Source organism: Kogia breviceps, chromosome 11, assembly GCF_026419965.1.
Source record: "Kogia breviceps isolate mKogBre1 chromosome 11, mKogBre1 haplotype 1, whole genome shotgun sequence".
NCBI classification, from domain to species: domain Eukaryota; kingdom Metazoa; phylum Chordata; class Mammalia; order Artiodactyla; family Physeteridae; genus Kogia; species Kogia breviceps.
The window spans coordinates 7758104-7779498 of record NC_081320.1 but is presented as its reverse complement, the minus strand read 5'-3'; the positions used below and the strand labels follow the sequence as shown (position 1 = coordinate 7779498).

Below are 21395 nucleotides of genomic sequence, written 5' to 3'. Positions count from 1 at the left end.
AATGGTACAGGATAGAATGCCCCAGAGATAAACCCACGCACATATGGTCACCTAATTTATGACAAAGGAGGCAAGAACATACAATGGAGAAAAGACAGCCTCTTCAATAAGTGGTGCTGGGAAAACTGCACAGCTACATGTAAAAGGATGAAATTAGAACACTCCCTAACACCATACAAAAAAATAAACTCCAAATGGATTAAAGACTTAAATGTAAGACCAGACATTATCAAACTCTTAGAGGAAAACATAGGAAAAACACTCTTTGACATAAACCATAGCAAGATCTTTTTTACCCTACATCCTAGAGTAACAGAAATAAAAACAAAAATAAACAAATGGGACTTAATTAAACTTAAAAGCTTTTGCACAGCAAAGGAAACCATAAACAAGACAAAAAGACAATCCTCAGAATGGGAGAAAATATTTGCAAATGAAACAACAGACAAAGGATTAATCTCCAAAATATACAAATAGCTCATGGAGCTCAATAGTAAAAAAACAAACAATCCAGTTAAAAAATGGGCAGAAGACCTAAATAGACATTTCACCAAGGAAAACATACAGATGGCCAAGAGGCACATGAACAGATGCTCAACATCACTAATTATTAGAGAAATGCAAATCAAAACCACAATGAGGTATCTCCTCACACAGGTCAGAATGGCCATTATCAAAAAATATAGAAACAATAAATGCTGGAAAGGGTGTGGTGAAAAGGGAACCCTCCTGCACTGTTGGTGGGAATGTAAACTGATACAACCACTATGGAAAACAATATGGAAGTTCCTTAAAAAACTAAAAATAGAACTACCATATGACCCAGCAATCCCACTACTGGGCATATACCCTGAGAAAACCATAATTCAAAAAGAGACATGTACCACAATGTTCCTTGCAGCTCTATTTACAACAGCCAGGACATGGAAGCAACCTAAGTGTCCATCAACAGATGAATGGATAAAGATGTGACACATATATACAATGGAATATTACTCAGCCATAAAAAGAAATGAAAATGAGTTATTTGTAGTGAGGTGGATGGACCTAGAGTCTGTCACACCGAGTGAAGTAAGTCAGAAAGAGAAAAAGAAATACCGCACGCTAACACATATCTATGGAATCTAAAAAAATAAAATAAAATGGTACTGATGAACCTAGTTGCAGGGAAGGAAAAAAGAGGCAGACATAGAGAATGGACTTGAGGACATGGGGTGGGAGGGCGAAGCTGTGGCAAAGTGAGAGTAGCGTTGACATATATACACTACTGAATGTACAACAGTTGGCTGGTGGGAAGCAGCAGCATAGCACAGGGAGATCGGCTCGGTGCTTTGCGATGACCTAGAGGGTTGGGATAGGGAGGGTGGGAGGGAGGCTCAAGAGGGAGGAGATATGGGGACATATGTATGCATATGGCTGATTTGCTTTGCTGTGTAACAGAAACTAACACAGTATTGTGAAGCAATTATACTCCATAAAGGTCTATTAAAAAAAAGGAAAGAAATTCTGCAATATGCTACAACATAGATGAACCTTAAGGACATTATGCTAAGTGAAATAAGTCAGCCTCCCAAAGACAAACACGTATGATTCCACTTATGTGAGGTACTTAGAGTAGTCAAAATCATCCAGACAGAAAATATAATGGTGGTTGCCAGTGGTTGCAGGGAGGAGAGAATGGGGAGTTATTGTTTAATAGGTATAGAGCTTCAGATTTATAAGATGAAAGGAGTTATGGACATGGACGGTGGTGATGGCTGCAAAACAATGTGAAAACCACTGAACTTTAAAATGGTTAATATGGTAAAAGTTATATGTATTTTAACACAGTAAGAGAAAAAATATTTAAAGACTAGTAAATAAGCAACAAAACCTGTAGTAAACATCCTTAAAAGATTAAAAAATAAATATAAATCTTTTTTTTTTTTTTTTTTTTGCGGTATGTGGGCCTCTCACTGTTGTGGCCTCTCCCATTGCGGAGCACAGGCTCTGGACGCACAGGCTCAGAGGCCATGGCTCACGGGCCTAGCCACTCCGCGGCATGTGGGATCTTCCCAGACCGGGGCATGAACCCGTGTCCCCTGCATCAGCAGGTGGATTCTCAACCACTGTGCCACCAGGGAATCCCATTATCAATTTTATATTTAGTTCTGCTAAGCGTAATAATTTTAAAGCTTAAAGATTACTAATCCTTTTGGTTATGGTGTATTGGTGTATGTGTATCAACATATCACCAAAATGTGTTGATATTTCAATTACTATGCAACTTGAATACATATCCCTTCAGGATTCAGGCTCCATCTATTTTTCCAGATGCATCTCAGCCACCTGGCCATTGCTAATGACTTACTACTCACTCATGAGTTTACTTATAACTTCAGACCATTGCCTAAGTGGTTGTTCCCTCTGAATGGGATGCTTCATCACTTCTGAGGTTCAGTAGTGTGCCCTTGTGAACTCCTCTCTGACACCCATAGGCCAAAAAGGAATTCCCTCTCTGAAAACTTGAGTATTTCTTACTAGTAAAATATTCACCCCAAATAATTTGTATGTCAATACCAGGAGGCCCTTGAGGGCAGGGGACTGTATCTTTTGAACATTATATTCACAGTGGCAAGCACAATGTCAGGCACATGGTAGATACAATCAAGTGAATTACAGTTTAAAAGAACTCAGCCAAATAGTAAATTTTGCTTAAAAGAATATCATTAAAGTTATTATTTTGCTAGATAAACCTCAGCCTCATGGTTCTTTGCTGATTGATATATCAGTGTTTTATAATTCTTTTGGCTAAAAGTAAATGCAAATTACACACTCAAGAAGAGATTCTGTTATGGTCTTGAGTTGTCTGGAACACAGCATAAATTAATTTCTTGGACTTTAAAAATAAAATCTAAAGTTGAAAGGCATGGCTTGATGTAATATTTTATTAAAAAATAGTTCATTTTTTGAAAATGGTGGTAATTTTATAGTAATAGTAATATTAAAGTAACCGTTTAAAAACATAATACATACCATTTCTATTTCTTGATCTTTAGCAACCAGCTGTCGATTAAGAAGTTCTTTGCTTGAGTCAAGTTTAATGCAAAGTTCCCTTGTGGAAGACAAATCTGCAAGGGCAGACACTTTTTCAAACTGAACCTTCTGAAGCTCCTCTTCCATCTTTACAACAGACTTATGTAAAGTAGCAATCTGGGACTTGTAAGACCGTTCTGCATTTAAGTGCTGCAAGGACAAAATTATTATACATATGTATTTTTTTAACTTGAAAAAAACCTACAGCATGGAAAACAAAGTGGGGCAAATATTTTAATGATAGTACTTTTAGATTATAAGGAACTTTAGATGATATAGGTGGCAATAGTATGCACAAAGCATTCTGGGAAAGATAAATTTGGGCTTCAAATTTCTATACATAAAATCCAGGAGTAAAGTAGTCAACTGGTCTTTCTTTTTTTTTTTTTAATAAATTTATTTATTTATTTTTGGCTGCATTGGGTCTTCGTTGCTGCGCATGGGCTTTCTCTAGTTGCGGCGAGAGGGGGCTACTCTTCATTGCAGTGCATGGGCTTCTCACTGCAGTGGCTTCTCTTGTTGCGGAGCACGGGCTCTAGGCACACGGGCTTCAGTAGTTGCAGCATGCCGGCTCAGTAGTTGTGGCACATGGGCTTAGTTGCTCCGTGGCATGTGGGATCTTCCAGGACCAGGGATTGAACCCGTGTCCCCTGTATCGACAGGCAGATTCTTAACCACTATGCCACCAGCGACGTCCCTGGTCATTCTTTTTAATGTATTTAGAAAACAATTTAAAAGTCTCATCCCCAAAGTTAGCTGAGATATACACGTTTGGCCTGTAGTTCTGTCTATATTTGCCATAGTTCCAATTATTCTACAGTATAAATATTATTATTGTTAAAGATGAAACATTATCTACTGTTTCATTCACAATACCCATTTTCTAATTCTTGAATGGCATGCTGATATGTATCATAATATCATAAAATGAGAGCTGGTAACTCTCTAGCACTTACTAATACCTCTGAGGGAAAAAGACTCTGGGCAAGTATAAATCAAGAACACATCCACATTATGGAAAATAAGAGCATGTCTTTAAAGCTGTAATATGAGAGTCAAGTTGTATAAATGCTTTCAAATGTTCAAGATAATTCCACACACACCCCCTTTTTTTTTTTTTCAGAAAACTGTCTTATGTAAGTGCACTGCCACCTATAGAGAAGTATTTGCTATTATGTGAGACTAACAGAACTGAGAGACAAAGAAATGTTTCTGCTTGTACAAGCATTTTTACAAGTACAATGCACAAAAAATTGCTCCTGGAATAAGTTATTTGGCCACAATTCACTCCTACCTTTCTGCCTCCCTTCCTTCCTCACTCACTCAATTTCTCACTCATTCTTCTAACAACCTTCTATCCATCCATCCACCCACCTGCCCATCTATTCCATACTTATTGAGTATATTCTATGTTCCAGTCAATGTGCCTAGATGCATATCCAATGATAAGCAAAATGGTCTCTGCTCTCATGAAGTTTCCAGACTATGGGGGAATCATGCATTAATAAAATAATCATACAGACGAATATGTAAATATATATTAAGCAAATATTTCTAGAGAAAAAAGTGTAGAACACAGAAAAGTGACCTAGACTGATGGGATCGGGGAAATCAGGAAAGGCTTCTCTAAGTAAATGACACTTGAACTGGGATCTCAAAAGTGAGTAGATATACAGTGTGTTGGGAGGGTGGCTTTTCAAATCAGAGGATGCTAAGTGCAAAGCAAGAGCAGAGAGAAGGCTAGTATGGCTAGAGCTCAGAGACTACAGTGAAGAGTGATAGGAGGTACAGTTGAAAAGGTATACAATTTACACAATAGAGCGTAGTAAGCCATGTAATATTTAGGTCTTTATTACAATTGACAGATCTTACAGAGTAGGTTATGTGATTGGTTTTGTGTTTTGAGAAGAATGCTTTTGGACGTTTCAGGTTCCAGTAAAATAGCTGATTAAGCTAAGAGGAAAATCTGGATAAAATAGAATAAAAAATTATTTTTGCAATTCATAGTTGAACTTGCAGGTAAGAAAGAGAAATTCTCACATGCCAAAAACAGAGAAAACAAAACCAGAGCAAGGAGCAAATAAGCAGGTCTGAAGCTAAGAGTTGGGGGTTGGAAGACCCAGTAATGGCAAATGGCTTAACACACTCAAGTAAGACTAGGAGACAAGAATTCAGGACTAATGGAGAGTTGGAATTGAGATCTCCACATAATCTGGGAACCTTGAAAGGAGGCTCCAGGAAAAAAAAATCCACTCAACCTCACAGAGAGACAACCAAAAGTTTATCTTGACCTGGTCTCTGGATAGAGAAAAAAAAAATGTCTTCTGTAAGAAACTGAAAACTTTGATCTGGCTTCACCCAATTTTGGAGTCTGACTTTACCTTGCCATACCCAATTCTAAACTTTAACATAATGTTTGTTCCATGCCTATGATAACTCAGAGTCCTTTTGTAGAAGCAGATGCACCTCCCTGACAATTCATAGTGAAGCACAACAAGAAAGATGAACGTTTTCTGGCTGGGTTGTGGAGGTCTTGAGAGCTATTCTCTATCACAAAACGATCCTCTAGTCTCCATTCCTGGCAAATTTAGGACTTAAGAGTTCCCATGAAATCCTTTCTCCCACATGTTCCACTTGTGTTTTTACAATAACTCCTGTTTTCTTGAACTAGCTGGAGTAGATCTCTTTTCCTTACATTTGAACAAGTTTTAATATATAAATGCATTTACTCAGACATGTGAACACATATTAAATGTCTTCAAAAATGTTTTCTTTTTAGAAAAAGTGAAAAATGTATCCTTAGGAAATCCCAAATTTCAGTAACATATATTCTGCTAAGTATATTTTACCAAAGTTCTGCAGAGAACTGGATGTTTAGAATTGGGTTGAGCAGGTTTTATACCAAACTCTTGGCCCTGATCACTATTGCCCTTAATATCACCTAAAGTCAACCCTCCTGGATTTGATCACAAGGCTTTAGGATCAAGGATAGAAATATTGTCATATAACAATGACAAAAACAAACAACACTGATATTGAAACAAGCATACCAATTATTTATACAGTTCTTTGAGCAAGAGTTATTTACAGTGATTAAAGCAGATGATTTTTAATATATTCATGACAAAAAAAAGAAGCAATGATGAATGAAGAATTCTGTAAACATAAGGGTAGATACAAATAAGGATTGACAAAGAATAAGAACAATAGTAATGATTTATTTTTAAGAATATAAAAACAAGGTAGAACTAAAATAGTACACAACAGTATCATAAAAGATTGGGGTATGTGTGTGTGTGTGAAAGAGAAAATAAGAGAGAGGGCACAAGATCTAGTAAGCAGTAGTTTTGTGCTCAGTATTCAAATTTTCTCAGGACCATATATTATTGTTTAGGAGGAAGGTTGGAGATACTAACAACAGACTTTGTTAAGTATGCATATTACAATTTTAACTACTAAAAGAATAGATTGAGAACATATAACTTCCAAACCAATCAGCAGTGGGGTAGGAAGTGTGTAAAGAAAATAAACACATAAAAGACATGTAAAAAAAGGAGGTTCTTCAGAAATGAGGGTGAAATAAATACTTTTTAAAACAAACAATACCTGAGAGAATTCAATGCCAACGTACTACAAGAAACAGTTTTTTCCCCTCAGTTGAAAAGAACTTAGTTCTTACCATTTATTTTATTTTACTTACTTTTTGTTAAAATTTTTTCTATTTGTTACTTTATTTAGAAGAAATGTTTAAAGGAACTTCTAGCAAAAAGAAAATTATAGTAAATGAAAACTTGGATCTCCCAAAGGAATGAAGAGCATGAGAAATAGTAAATATGTGGGTGAATAAAAAAGTCTTTCATTCACCTCATATTTTAATTTCTTTAAAGGTAACTATTTAAAGTTAAAATAATAATGTACTATGGGGTTTACAATATATGTAGAAGAAAAATGGAGGAACAGTAGGATAAAGAATGGGAGGGGGAAGTAAAGGGGTACTAAGATGTAATCTATTCTTTGAAGGTAGACTGTGACAATTAAAAGATACATGGTCTATACTCCATAATAATCAGCAGAAAAAAATAATTACATACAGCTTATAAGGCCATAATAGAGACAGAATGGAATACTAAAAAAAAAAAATACTCAAAAGAAGGCAGAAAAAGAGTGAAAAGGAAACAAAAAAAATAAATGGGACAAATAGAAAACAATAACATGGTAGATTTACACACAACTATATTAATAATTCCATTAAATATAAATGGTCCAAAGACAACTAAAAGACAGATGTAAGACAGGATTAAAAAGCAAGATCCGGGGTTTCCCTGGTGGCGCAGTGGTTGAGAATCTGCCTGCTGATGCAGGGGACACAGGTTCATGTCCTGGTCTGGGAGGATCCCACATGCCGCGGAGCGGCTGGGCCCATGAGCCATGGCTGCTGACTCTGGGCGTCCCGAGCCTGTGCTCCGCGACGGGAGAGGCCACAACAGTGAGAGGCCTGCGTACCACCAAAAAAAAAAAAAAAAAAAAAGCAAGATCCAACTATATGCTGTCTAAAGGAATACTATTTTAAACATAAAGACATAGAAAGATTAAAAACAAAAGCATGGAAAAAGATATACCATACAAACAATAATTAAAAGAAGTCTGAAGTGGCTATATTAATACCTTACAAAGTATACTACGGAATGATAAGCATTACAATGGATAGAGATGAATTCATTAAGAATATAACACAGATTCAAATACATGAAGTAACATGACAAAACTGAAAGAAAAAATACACAAATGCACAAATATGTTTGGAGATTTCAACACTCTTCTCTCAATGATTGGTAGAACAAGTAAACAGAAACTTAGTAATGATAGGAATTGAAAAACACTATTGAACTTGACCCAATAGACATTTATAGAACATTTTACCCAACAACAAAATAACACACGTTATTTTCAAGTGTACATGGAAAACCCAGAAAGATGACCATATGCTAGCCATACAGTCTCAATAAATGTAAAAGACTGAAAAATCAATAACTAGAAAGGTTTTTTTTGTTGTTGTTGCTGTTGTTTTTGCGGTACGCGGGCCTCTCACTGTTGTAGCCTCTCCCATTGCGGAGCACAGGCTCCGGACGCGCAGGCTCAGCGGCCATGGCTCACGGGCCCAGCCACTCCACGGCATGTGGGATTCTCCCAGACCGGGGCACGAACCCATGTCCCCTGCATCGGCAGGCGGACTCTCAACCACTGCGCCACCATGGAAGCCCCTAGAAAGGTGGTTTTTTTTTTTTAAATCTCCAAATACTGAAAATTAAACAATACCACAAAATAAGGGTAATCAGAAAATTATTTGCACATAAAATAAAATGAAAACATATCAATTGTGTAGAATAAGGTTCCATTTCTGGCACGGCAATGTGAGCAGCTCCATAGAACCAGTGAAAGTAGTGAAAACTATAAAAAAGGCAACCTTAAATGGTCTTTAAATAGTCTCTGGAAATGGTCTTAAGAACATACAGTAAATGAAGAAACACTTTTAAGAAAACCAACTAAAACTGGGAGGGAACAGGAAAAGTCCGTGGCATCTGAAGTATGACCCTCTCTCCCCACACCCAGCTCAGCACGATGGAAATTCCACTCCAGGTGGGTGCAGCTAAAAGCAATGCTCCCTCTCCCCTCAGTACTCAGTCAAGAACTATAGTGTATTCCCAGGAGAGGCAGACTATCAGCATTTCTCATGCCCGTCCAAAAGCTACTTATTTCAGAGGCCAAGTTTCTGACAACAGTGTCTGGGAGACGGGGGCTCCCTTCTTCTGGCCAGCCCCTCCACATGCGATGGAGGTTCTATCTTGTTTGTGGCATACTGAGAACACTGTGGCTCTGATTCTCCTTGACACAGGTTATTCATAAGGAAGAGGGTCCATACCTGGAGAGGCATGCTGAGAAGGCCAGAGGCTGCAGCCATATACCCACCATACCCTCCAAGTGCCTAGATCGTAAAGTGGGCACGTCACTCAAAGAGAACCGCACCACTGTCCCCATACCAGCTTTGGAGCCAGGGCTCAGAGATTTTGCCCAGGGAGAGAGAGAGAGGCCTTGAAGCAGGAAGCTCCTAAATTCTTCCAAAGGAACTTTACTTCATTTACAACTGACTATGGGAAAATTCAAGTCTAAGGCACTCTCAAGAACAATGGAACGTACAGCGAAAATACTTCGAGGCTATGTTGAAAAGAAATTTTAAAAAGAATGGTAAACTCTTAAGAGATACAAGCTCAACCACAGGTCAGCTAATTTACCAGCGAAAATTAGGGTAAGAGACTGCTAAGAAGAACTTTCTCAGGTTCAGAAAAAACTCAAACATTGACCTCAAAAGCTATCCCTGTAAAACAACCCAAATTTAATTGAATCAGTCTATGAAGCAATTTGTGCTTGAGGGCACTGTTGGAAACGATAAAGCAAATAGCCAGAAATTAGTTGGGCTTAACAGCTGAGTGTAGTAAAGGAAGAGAGTCAAAAAAGGCCCTGCCCAAACCACTGTCATTGCAGGGTAACTGTGGACGCATTCAAGGCTGCACCTCTGAGGAGAAACATCAGAGGCTTCACACTTCAAGGGGAAAGGGGAGAAAGAGATTTCACTAAATAATCCAGCCAGTCTCTAATCATATAAACAAGCAGCCTTCCAGTTTCTGTTCCAACATGTAAAGAGCTCAGAGATCATCACTCCCATGCTCACAATACGAAAAAAGCAGAAAACATGACAATAAACAACTCTTCTTTGATCTATCAGAGAATTGAAGACATAACATGAATCACTGCACCCAAAATACAGAGAAAGGTAAATGCAGAGAATTGCAGCTTACCAGGAGGAGAAACTGCCGTTGGAGCTAGCAACAGGTAGCAACACTTAAAGGGTAATTGACCACCTGCTAGAGACTGAGCATGAACTAGCTTGAGAGATACATCCTCCTGGGCTCCCAGCCTGAGGAGAACCCCACATTTTTATTAGTTTTACCTCCTGGAGCCCACTGGGTTTTCAGGATTAATATCCGAGAAAAATCCCCTCATGCTTCTAGCAGGGTGAGGGGAAAAGTAACCATTTTGAATAATCCCATAGGATTCTGTCCTTCTTGACAAAGGTCTGCCCCCAAAGGAGATGATTTTGTGACAGCATAACCAGCATGGTTGTAACAGAGCCTAACCAATGTGGAGGGGTGGTAGTACATAATGCAGAGTCTCTCAAGCCTTTCTACCTCATCTAAGGGAGAAAAAAACTGAGAAACACTTGTGAAGGTCACATCCCAGGGGCACATGCCCACTAAAAGACTAAGACCTAATTGTAGGATAATAGAACATGTCTCCTCCACCTACACTTCACTACCACATCAACAGGGCTCCTGTATAATAATAGGAGGTCACAGTTGAAAGAACTACAAGGTGCAGACTCTATTTAAGGAGTCTCTAAGTGAACCCAAAGACAATAGAGGAGACAAATGAAGGACACCAGAAGGAATTTTAGCCTCTCTGACATGCATGGCTACAATAAACAGTAATCATGGCTTAACTCATAGACAGATAAACACAAAACTTCACAGTAAGGGCCTATTTACCTCAGTAACTTTTACCAAATGCTGTTTGTTGCAGCATTTTATTATAGAAAAAGTGAAGACAGTTAAATGTCCTTTAGTATGGGAATGAATTTTAAAAATAAAATATTTTATTCAATGACTATAGAAGCAACTGTTTAGATGTACACTATATGTATTAAAATAGATACACTTCACAGTTATAATATTGAGCAAAAAAGGCAAATTGCAAATAGATACCTACAGTATATTATCACTTAAAAAAACTTAAAGCACACAAAACATTATACATCATTTGTGGGTGATAGATATGTAGAAAAAGTACAAACATGAAAAAGAGTTATACAACTGACATGAAAGTTCTACATACCAACCATTAGAGAGGGAGGAGAAGAAAGGATGAGGAGTTGTATCTGCAATGTTTTGTTTTATTAAATAAAGAGAGACTTTATTTAAATAATAAATATGGCAAAATGTTAGCATCCTTCAACTTTGGAGATGGGCATATGTGGGTCTTTTATATTACTTTTGGGGAGGGCACTGTTTTTGTATGCTTGAAATAGTTTCTAATTTTTAAAAATGCTAAAGATTATTCTAGTTGTAGAGTAGGTAAGAGATTAGAGAACCAGAGCGGAGATCAGTTAACAGACTACAATTCACAGTATATTTAAATAACTTAAGTGTTTGTTTATACACTTAATTTACGGAAAGCCAAACAAAACTCTTTTAAATATGATACAGGATGTACTACAAGCATATTTTACCAAACTTACCTGCTCGACCTCTCTATTGAGGGCATCTACTTTTTCTTTTAATCTGTTACCCTCTGCCTCAGCAGTGATACATTCTAATTTGAGGGTATTGTTATCTGCCTCTGCTTGACGGGCCTTATTTTCCCAGTTTTCGGCATCTTCACTGGCTTTTCGGAGTTGGTCCATCATTTGCCGGTTCTCAGATTCCTAAAAAGCAAATCTTAGGCATTACTTTAGGAGAGTAAAATGTTAAACATGTGATGCAAATTAAACATTATTTGCCAGGTCACTGGGAATTTACTTGCCACAATGACCAACTGTACCATAATCTCAAGGACTCCTATCTCTACTCTCAGTTTAGAAAATTAGTCATCCTGTACTTAACAAAAGGGAATGGGACCAGGATCTGCCCTGGCTCCTGAGTCACACTCACTCATCTAGTAAAGTTTTCACTCTTATCTTCAAGACCTCAATGAATATGTTCTTATATTTGCGGAGCACAGGCTCCGGACACACAGGCTCAGCGGCCATGGCTCACGGGCCCAGCCGCTCCGCGGCATGTGGGATCTTCCCGGACCGGGGCACGAACCCACGTCCCCTGCATCGGCAGGCGGGCTCTCAACCACTGCGCCACCAGGGAAGCCCTTATATTTGCTTTTGTTCAAACAAAATCCTCATTGCCTCCGTATAGCTGCTTACCGACTACTTGCTGGTGTGGTTTCTGAGCTTCTGCCTTGACCTGCCCTTTTGTACCTGTGTATTCCCTTGTTCCTGGCTGCTCTTCTGGGTTGTACGACGGCCATAGAGCTTCTGCCTGCTTGCACACCTTAAGCGTCAGCTTCTGATAATTCTCTTGGCTTGGCGTGTTTCCTATCTGGTTCCTGCCTTTCATTCATAACCCCAGCCTTAATTCCCTTGATCATGGACTGTTCTATAATTCACTTTTGCCCACTGTTCTAATAACTTGCCTGAAATTGCTCAGAAGTAAAATATGAGACCTATGCCAATAAACACTACTCATAAATATACATTCATGTATATACTGGGCATACAACATAGAACCACTGTTAGAACCTATCATGATAAAGTTCTATCATGATGGACTGACTAAAGTAGGATCTCATTTCTAAAGGAAAACAATCAGCTCCTCAAACAATATATTATACTGAGTAATAATTATGAAGCTACTTTTAAAAATATTATTTTAGTAGTACAGTTTGGCCAACTCATTCTAAAAAATCATTTATAATTTTGGTAATTAATTAAAAAGACACTAGATCTCTTTCTCTCCTACCTGTTAATAAACAGTTCAGAAACACTGGAATAAGCAACATCTAATTGTATAAGGCAAATTACAATAAACAACATCTCATTGTATAGAGCTTTCAAATCAGATTTTTCTCATAAGTATGATTAATCATAAGACTCGTTGAAATTCAGTTAATATTGCCACCTTGTGGTCTGGTTGTACCTTGACCAATATGAAGGATCTTTGCCAAGTCTGTTGATTAACAAGTTAACATACTAAACTACTGTATTGGCTTTTAAGATTCAGATATTCCAAATGTGCCGGTAGGAATCTGCTGTGTTTTTTCTATTATTGTACTAAAAATAACAGTTGTGTACAGAGTATGTACTTGGGAGTTACATGATATAATATACATAAACTGAATTTTACCCACATTTTTGCCCTCTTTAACTTTCTGTAGCACATATTGTGTCATTCTCTTAAAACTGCCTTATAGCTTTATGTAGTTAGTTGTGGATGTACCATCTCCCCAATAACCCCTCAGATTCCTCGAAGGCAGGAAGCATTTTTATGTTGAATTCAGTTTTCTAAGGTAGGAATCATTTTCATATTAAATTTGGCTTTGTGACTAGGTAATATATGGTTCCAAGTTTAAGCAGCGAAAAAGACTGCATTAAAACGTCTCTCTGTCCTCTAACCACGTAGTGCCCTCCCTCCCAGCAGCCAGCAACCACAGTTTACCCTTTTGTGTACCTGCCCAAAGCAGCCAGAGCAGTGTGGGGTGCAAGATGGGCAACATTATAAAGAGAGTGAAACTGATCTTTGGTATTCTCCAGTTCTCTCTTTGCAGATCTCTCTCCCTCTTTCTGGTGCTTCCCCACCAGTTCCCTCTGGCTGACCACTGGGCTCTTTACACCCCTCCGCCAGGGCAAAGGCAAAGCTGCTGCCTCAGCTGGAATCCTTTGCACTTCCTGTCTGAATTATGGATGCAGCCTCTCCTAACTGCTCTTCCCCCTCTTTTGTTACCCTTCTAATTTATTCTTTTTCCAACATCTCCTGAACAATCCTTCTAAAAGGCAATTGTTCAAATAACTTCTGTGTGTATGTTGTAATGAAAGCTTCCTAAAAATACGGTTCAGACAAATCCTTCTTACCTCTTTATTACCACCCATCTTCACATTCCACTCTAGCTACAGAAACTACCTTCCCCCCCCGTCTACTTGCTGTTCCCACTGCTGGGGGTGCCATTCTGTTTCCTCGCAGTTTTTCAACTCTTGTCACCTCAGCGCCCAGCATACTGCACACGGAATGGATGGGTGATGAACGAAGTACTCGATAATCCTGAGTGGACCTCCCTACCAAAATGGACCCGTGATCCTTTCTCTCAGGGGGGTGCCTGGATCCATCCAGCTATGTTGTGAAACGGAGTCTCAAAAAAGAACTCACATGAGGATGATAAAAGCTGAGAGGAGTTTGATGTGTGATGTCTGAAAATACAATTCCAGAATCTAAGAGCCCCAATCCCTAACGTTAGGTGGAATTTCAGGTAACGTGACAGGCTAGGGAGAAAAAAGGGAAGTGTCTAACATTGACTGAAAGCTTACTACGTTAAATGTTGTTCAGAGAGTCTTTTATTTATGTTCTTTCCTATCCCAGAATAGACGTAGAGGGTTCACTGTGCTAGGCATATCTTACTCACTTGGGTGTTCTTCCCAATTACCGATGGGACGCTGAGACTGAGGGAGGTTGAGTGGCCTACAGAAGTCCATGGCATTAGTGAGAGGAAGAGTCAGGCCTACCTGACTCCAAAGCTTCTGTCCATTTATGACATTACATTGCTAGCACCTTCAACTCAAGAAGGGTAGGAAATCACCTGCTTTGGCAACATGAGGCTGCTGCCTTACTGCCTGAAAACAAGGGTTGCAATCCAGGAGTCCTTAGAATCTCTCAAAGTCCTGAATGGTCTTACGTACACCATAAATAAAGGCTCAAGGTATGTTTATGGACTGAAATTCAATGGTATGTTAAATACAACGAGGAACACTGTTTGGGGCAGGAATTCCTATTAATGGTTTGATTGTTATGGAAGTAGGTAACACCACACCTGTTACAGCAGTCAATCCAACACTATTTTATATAATAATTTATCAAGTGGACATACCTAACATCCTTGGTCTAGCTGTCTGTTTATCCCCGTGTTGTCACACATGTGCCCAAATTTATTGGGAATCACCTGAGATCAGACGTACCAGTCGACGTGTGTCTAGTCGACTGGTTACTAACAGAGAAATGGAGAAGAGAGTCATCTGCCCTCTGGTCCTGAGAAACAGGTGGCTCCACAACAGAGTGATCAATTCTGATCTGCTACACAATCAGGAGGAGCCCCTTTTGTCAAAGGTTTGTAACTGTAAACTGCCATTTCCAAGTATAAGTGAGCCCAACTTGATCCTGGCCCCTTGCTCTTCATCCAGTTAGGAGGATTCTGCTTATCTAAAATGGCTAAGTGGCAAATAAAAGCGGTGTATCCTTGAGTTACCCTTCCAGACACTGGTGACATTCTAAATATATAGTTAACACGGAACTGTCAACATTAAAATAGGCTATGCCTTCAAGAAATGCACTTGATTCAGCTGTCCTATGAGTGCCATCAGTCAACAGCTTCAGTGAAAACTCGGGTATCTCGAGCCAAGGTGGAAATAGAGATATACGTACTTCGGACTTTAATATATTCTTCAGTTTATTAACCTCCAAATTAGTGTCTTGAACCTTCTGTTTAATGTCACTAAGCTCATTATGAGTATCATTCAGTTTTTTAGACAGTGCCTGTGAGAAAAAGACAGTTAGATCTGACTACAAAAAAATTTTAAATTGCTCTGTGTCAAAACTACCATTAAAAATTTTTTTAAATATGTACAGTAAATATGATAAATAAAAATTAATATACCTAATGTATAAAGCTCATATAAAGACAGTGAGAAAACACAAGAGTCCAAACAGTAAATGGGCAAAGAACCCAAACACAATTCACAAAAAGGAAGCATAAGTGGATGATACTTGAAAAAAGTTAAAACTTACTAGTAATCAAAGATATGGTAAGGAATGGGCGTTTCCATGTACTATTAGAGTAAATGTAAATTTGAGAAAAGGAAATCTGTGATCTGCTACCTGGTGATGACATAAGAGACATTTTTAAAAGCTCATAAAAACAAGAAAGACAAATATATTACTTTTTATTAAAGGTGGGAGATGGATACTTGGGTATTCACGATACCCGTGTCCACTTAGAAGGTTTTTTAATTTAAAAAAGAAACATCATAAGCGTTTGATTCAATTTGAAACTAAATCTATAAAATTTAATGAAAAAGAATGTTTATTAAGGCATTATTTGCTATGTGACAATATTTATTCACATTAGGTGAATGATGCAGTAAATAATAGTATCTACATAGTGGTAAAACCACACAGAATACTATGCATTCATGAGAAATGTTTGGAATAATTTTTAATAACAGAGAAAAATGTTAATGTATATTTGGAAAAAATCAGGATAAAACAGTAAAAACAACTCAATTTGTTTAAAATCATGGTATTAAGGAAGAAATTTTTTTTAAGGTTTTTGCTTTCCAAATCTTCTATGATATGGGTTTTTTTTTTTTTAAACATCTTTATTGGAGTATAACTGTTTTACAATAGTGTGTTAGTTTTTCCTTTACAACAAAGTGAATCAGTTATACATATACATATGTTCCCATATCTCTTCCCTCTTGCATCACCCTCTCTCCCACCCTCCCTATCCCACCCTTCTAGGTGGTCACAAAGCACAGAGGTGATCTCCCTGTGCTATGCGGAAGCTTCCCACTAGCTATCTAATTTACATTTGATAGTGTACGTATGTCCCTGCCACTCTCTCACTTCGTCACAGCTTACCCTTCCCCCTCCCCATATCCTCAAGTCCATGCTCTAGTAAGTCTGTGTTTTATTCCCGTCCTACCACTAATCTCTTCATGACATTTTTTTTCCCTTAGAGTTTGATACGGGTTTTTTCTTTTTTTTTAAACATCTTTATTGGAGTACAATTGCTTTACAATGTTGTCTTAGTTTCTGCTGTATAACAAAGTGAAACAGCTATATGTACACATATATCCCCATATCGCCCCACTCTTGCGTCTCCCTCCCACACTCCCTATCCCACCCTTCTAAGTGGTCACAAAGCACCAAGCTGATCTCCCTGTGCTATGCGGCTGCTTCCCACTAGCTATCTATTTTACATTTGGTAGTGTATATATGAATGCTACTCTCTCACTTCATCCCAGCTTACCCTTCCCCCTCCCTGTGTCAAGTCCATTCTCTACGTCTGTGTCTTTATTCCTGTCCTGCCCCTAGGTTCTTCAGAACCATTTTTTTTTTTAGATTCCATACATATGTGTTAGCAAACGGTATTTGTTTTTCTCTTTCTGACTTATTTCACTCTGTATGACAGACTCTAGGTCTATCCACCTCACTACAAATAACTCAATTTTGTTTCTTTTTATGGCTGAGTAATATTCCATTGTATATTATGTGCCACATCTTCTTTATCCATTCATCTGCTGATGGACACTGAGGTTGCTTCCATGTCCTGGCTATAGTAAATAGTGCTGCAGTGAACATTGTGGTACATGACTCTTTTTGAATTATGGTTTTTTCAGGGTATATGCCCAGTAGTGGGATTGCAGGGTCATATGAGAGTTCTATTTTTAGTTTTTTAAGGAATGTCCATGCTATTCTCCATAGTGGCTGTATCAATTTGCATTCCCACCAACAGTGCAAGAGGGTTCCCTTTTCTCCACACCCTCTCCAACATTTATTGTTTGTAGATTTTTTGATGATGGCCTTTCTGACCAGTGTGAGGTGATACCTCATTGTAGTTTTGATTTGCATTTCTCTAATGATTAGTGATGTTGAGCATCCTTTCATGTGTTTGTTGGCAATATGATATGAGTTTTTAAACAACCTGCAGTCCACAGAGGGATCTTCTACTCTTGGGCCCTCTGACCCAAACAAAGGAAAAAACTATTCTTGAACATTTGTATGTTACTAATTTTCTTCTGATTATAAAAGATGTTTATGAAGGTATAACAAACTATGATGTTATAGTAAGTTAATAACAGTTAAAAAATATTTATCTAGTGATTATGCTAGACACTCTACATTCTTGCTAGGCATCTTCTCATCTACTCTCCATTTTTACAGTTGATAAACTGAGAGAAGTTAAATGATAGGATCACACAGCCAGGCAGGGGACTTGAACTCATGTGGGTCTTAAACACTCCACTCTATTGTCTTCTCATGTAGAACAAAGCATGATATAAAGTGCTATGTGGTTTTATCCCAGCTACATTAAAAAGTTCATGTAAAAGATAGTGTAAAATTTTTTAAAGTACATTGAAAATCAGTAAAAAATACACTAACAGTGGGTAACTCTGGGTGGCAAATATGAGTTTTTAATCTAATTTTCATAAATATAAGTTATATTTACCTTTAGCTTATTTGCTTTAGCTATAGAGCACACAAAGTAGATCATATAAATTCACATCTGTTTTTATTGCTACTAACTTTTAAAAAATAAACTTTCTTTTAAAATAGTTTTAGACTTATAGAAGAGTTATTAAAATAGTATAGAGAGTGCCCATATACCCTACTCTTAGCTTCCTCTATTATTAACATCTTTTATTAGTATGGTAAATTTGTCACAATTCATGAACCAATATTGATACATTATTAACTAAAGTCCATATTTTATTCAGATTTCTTCCATTTTTACATAATGTCCTTTTTCTGTTCCAGGGTCCCATTATTCATTAATTTTTGAACAAAGTACTTTAACACCTCAGGCAACTTTTTAATAATTAACCAAGTTTTGCATCTTTATATCTGATTATGTAAATTAAAATATTTAACAGTTAAAAAAATACAGACTTTTTTTTTTTTTTTTTTTTTTTTTTTTTTTTTTTGCGGTATGCGGGCCTCTCACTGCCGTGGCCTCTCCCGTTGCGGAGCACAGGCTCCGGACACGCAGGCTCAGCGGCCATGGCTCACGGGCCCACCGCTCCGCGGCATGTGGGATCTTCCCGGACCAGGGCACGAACCCGTGTCTCCTGCATCGGCAGGCGGACTCCCAACCACTGCGCCACCAGGGAAGCCCAAAAAAATACAGACTTTTATGATGCAAACTGAACACACTGAGAGTGATAGCAAAGCAAGGGAAATTATTTGGACCAAAAATTTTAAAGGGGGAAGAAAGTTTCCAAGTAGAATTTTTTAATGTTAAAATTAAAAGTGATATTGGTAATGAGAGCTCTGGATAAAGCTGAACTGTACTGGCTTAGAGAGGAAGTAATTAAAAGAGAAATTTTCCTAAAAAGAATCACAGTGCTAAAGGGGACCAAACAATGTATCATGGTCTGTATACTCATATTCAAACTCAGTAACAGTGCATCAAAAAAGTCTATGCTTTTCTTAAAAATTTCAGAAGGTTATCTTCATTTGTTGGTTTATTCAAATATTTATCCTTCACTAAGGAAGTACTTCCTAAAGTTTAATACACATCTATTATACCCCCGTTCCCTCTTTTCTCTGATATTTAATACTATATGTCTGAAAATTTCATTTAGAAATTATGTGGCATATTCTGTGTAATAAAGGTAAAAAATGGCTAGTTCCAAAGCCTGAGCTTTTCTACAAAATGAAATGAGGGCTATGCCTCAGAAGAAATACCTATTTTTCTTGGAGAAAAAGATTGTAGGAACAAGTGTACCTGGTTTTCTTGTTTAGCTTTAGAAAACTGTTCTTGGAGATTGTCATTCTCATGAGCCAAGATATCCCTTTCCCTGGCAATTTGAGACAGCTCATCATTTGTTTCATCCAATTGCCGACGCATCCTGGAAATGTCTTGTTCACACATAATTAGGGCTTCAGTAGACTGTCTATTCCACAAATCAAATAGTACATAAGAAGAGACATTTTACCGGAATAGAATAACAAATTTTCACAAGACAGAAGATAGACAGTTAGCATGAAAACATTTGAAGAAGTTTTAAATACATTTAAATTTGTAGGAATAAACACTGCAGAGATAGTGCACTGAAGTTCCTCTGAGTTGCCAACATTTCACTATAAAAAAGGATGCCAAATATACACAGCAGTCAATGATTTGTTAAGCATTTCAAAACTTCTGACATTCAAGTAGAAGAAAGCCTTCATCCTACCTCTAGCTGCTCTGGCTTAGTCTCCTCTGCAGGCTCCTCTTCCTCTGCCCTCTTAAAAATGAATGGCTCTCAGAGCTTAACGCTTAGCCCCCTGATTCTTCTCACACTACCCCTTCTCTCAGACAATTCCTATTCCTATCCGTGGCTCCCAACCCTGTCTACACCCAGATGACTCTGAAATGATCACCCCAGCCTCAGCCTCTCCCTTACACTCTAGACCCTTATATTTAACTGCTAACTAGACATACTTATAAGGACAGCTCAAAAGCTCTTCAAAGAAAAATCTTTTCTCACATAGGTTCATCATGTCCAGTATTCATCCCCAGACAGAAACCTGGCATTTTCCTAGATTTTCTCCTTTACAACACCACACTCCTGTCCTCCAAACTCCCAACCCCAATTTATCATCACCTCTGCAGCCTAGCTGATCTTTCCGGCACAAAAATCTCAAAATTCTTTAATGATTTCTCATTGCCCACAGACTCATTTGTCTGTAACACAGGCCTCTACCTGCCTACCTAGCCTCTCCTCCTTCATTTCTCCCCTTACACTTTGGGTTCCAACACATTCACCTACTTGTCATTCAAGAGGCTCTTGAACATGATCTGTGGTTCTTTGTGGCTTTGTTATTCTTTCTACCTTGAACGCCTTCTCTTTCCTTTCCTTGGCAAACAGCGCATCCTCCCTTTACTTCCCTAAACAGACTTAGGCCTCCTTTCAGCATTAGAGAGTCATCATCTTACATATAACATTAAGCTCCTTGTTTCTTACCATCTTGTACAATACCTAACATAGTACTTTGCCCCTAATAAGTGCTCACATTTTTGTTGAATAAGTGACTTACCTTGATGCCTGTTCCATCTCAGCAATGATATTCTTCATGCCTGAAATGGTCTTTTCCTTGAAAAGTAATATAAGTATTAAATAAAAAATTATCTTAAACTGTTATTTCTGTTAAAACTGAATAAACTAAAAGAATTTCCCCTCCCTTTTGGATTTCCATTTGGTTTTAAACATTTATGTTCTATTTTTCTTTGCTACACTTTAAAACTAAAGCCTAATATATCAGTGTGAGTGTACGTACTGGATAAAACAATAGATTATGCTCATTTAAGCAAAGACTATACTTAGGTATATTGATATGAGATCATTATATCAAATGCTGTTAAAAGATGTTTTGTGCAGTTATCCAGCAACACAAGAACCCCTTAAGCACTCTGTTCTTGGAAGAAAACCAATGGTTTGGCATTGTAGTGTTCTATACTGGGAATAGGACTGATTTACTTCCTCAGTTCTTTATATTATAAAAGCCAGGAAAGTGAATCATGTAAAACTGAATTTAGTTATTAAGAATAATAACTTCGACCAAGTATAATATATATATGTCATCAAGATCATCTTCAAAAAGCTGTTCCAATGGAATTACTTATAAAAGTATATGGTTAATTTTAGGTGTGAGTTAATGAGGAGGTAAGCATTAGGCCTAGAGCAAAGG

General features: G+C 37.8%; 1 protein-coding gene across 7 annotated transcripts in view; it reads right to left on the bottom strand.

The window, feature by feature from the left end:
- Positions 1 to 21395, bottom strand: part of TSGA10 (testis specific 10) — a 104542-nt gene that overhangs the window by 17229 nt on the left and 65918 nt on the right. For 6 of the 7 annotated variants that reach the window (XM_067007107.1, XM_067007105.1, XM_059079763.2 and 3 more), the window contains 5 exons: positions 20745 to 20800; positions 19450 to 19618; positions 15366 to 15476; positions 11426 to 11611; positions 3016 to 3225 (listed from right to left, as the gene is read on the bottom strand). In XM_067007107.1, coding sequence (XP_066863208.1) covers positions 3016 to 3225; positions 11426 to 11611; positions 15366 to 15476; positions 19450 to 19618; positions 20745 to 20800 — 732 coding nt within the window. The remainder of the gene's footprint in view (positions 1 to 3015; positions 3226 to 11425; positions 11612 to 15365; positions 15477 to 19449; positions 19619 to 20744; positions 20801 to 21395) is intronic. The other variant, XM_067007104.1, reaches the window with a different exon arrangement.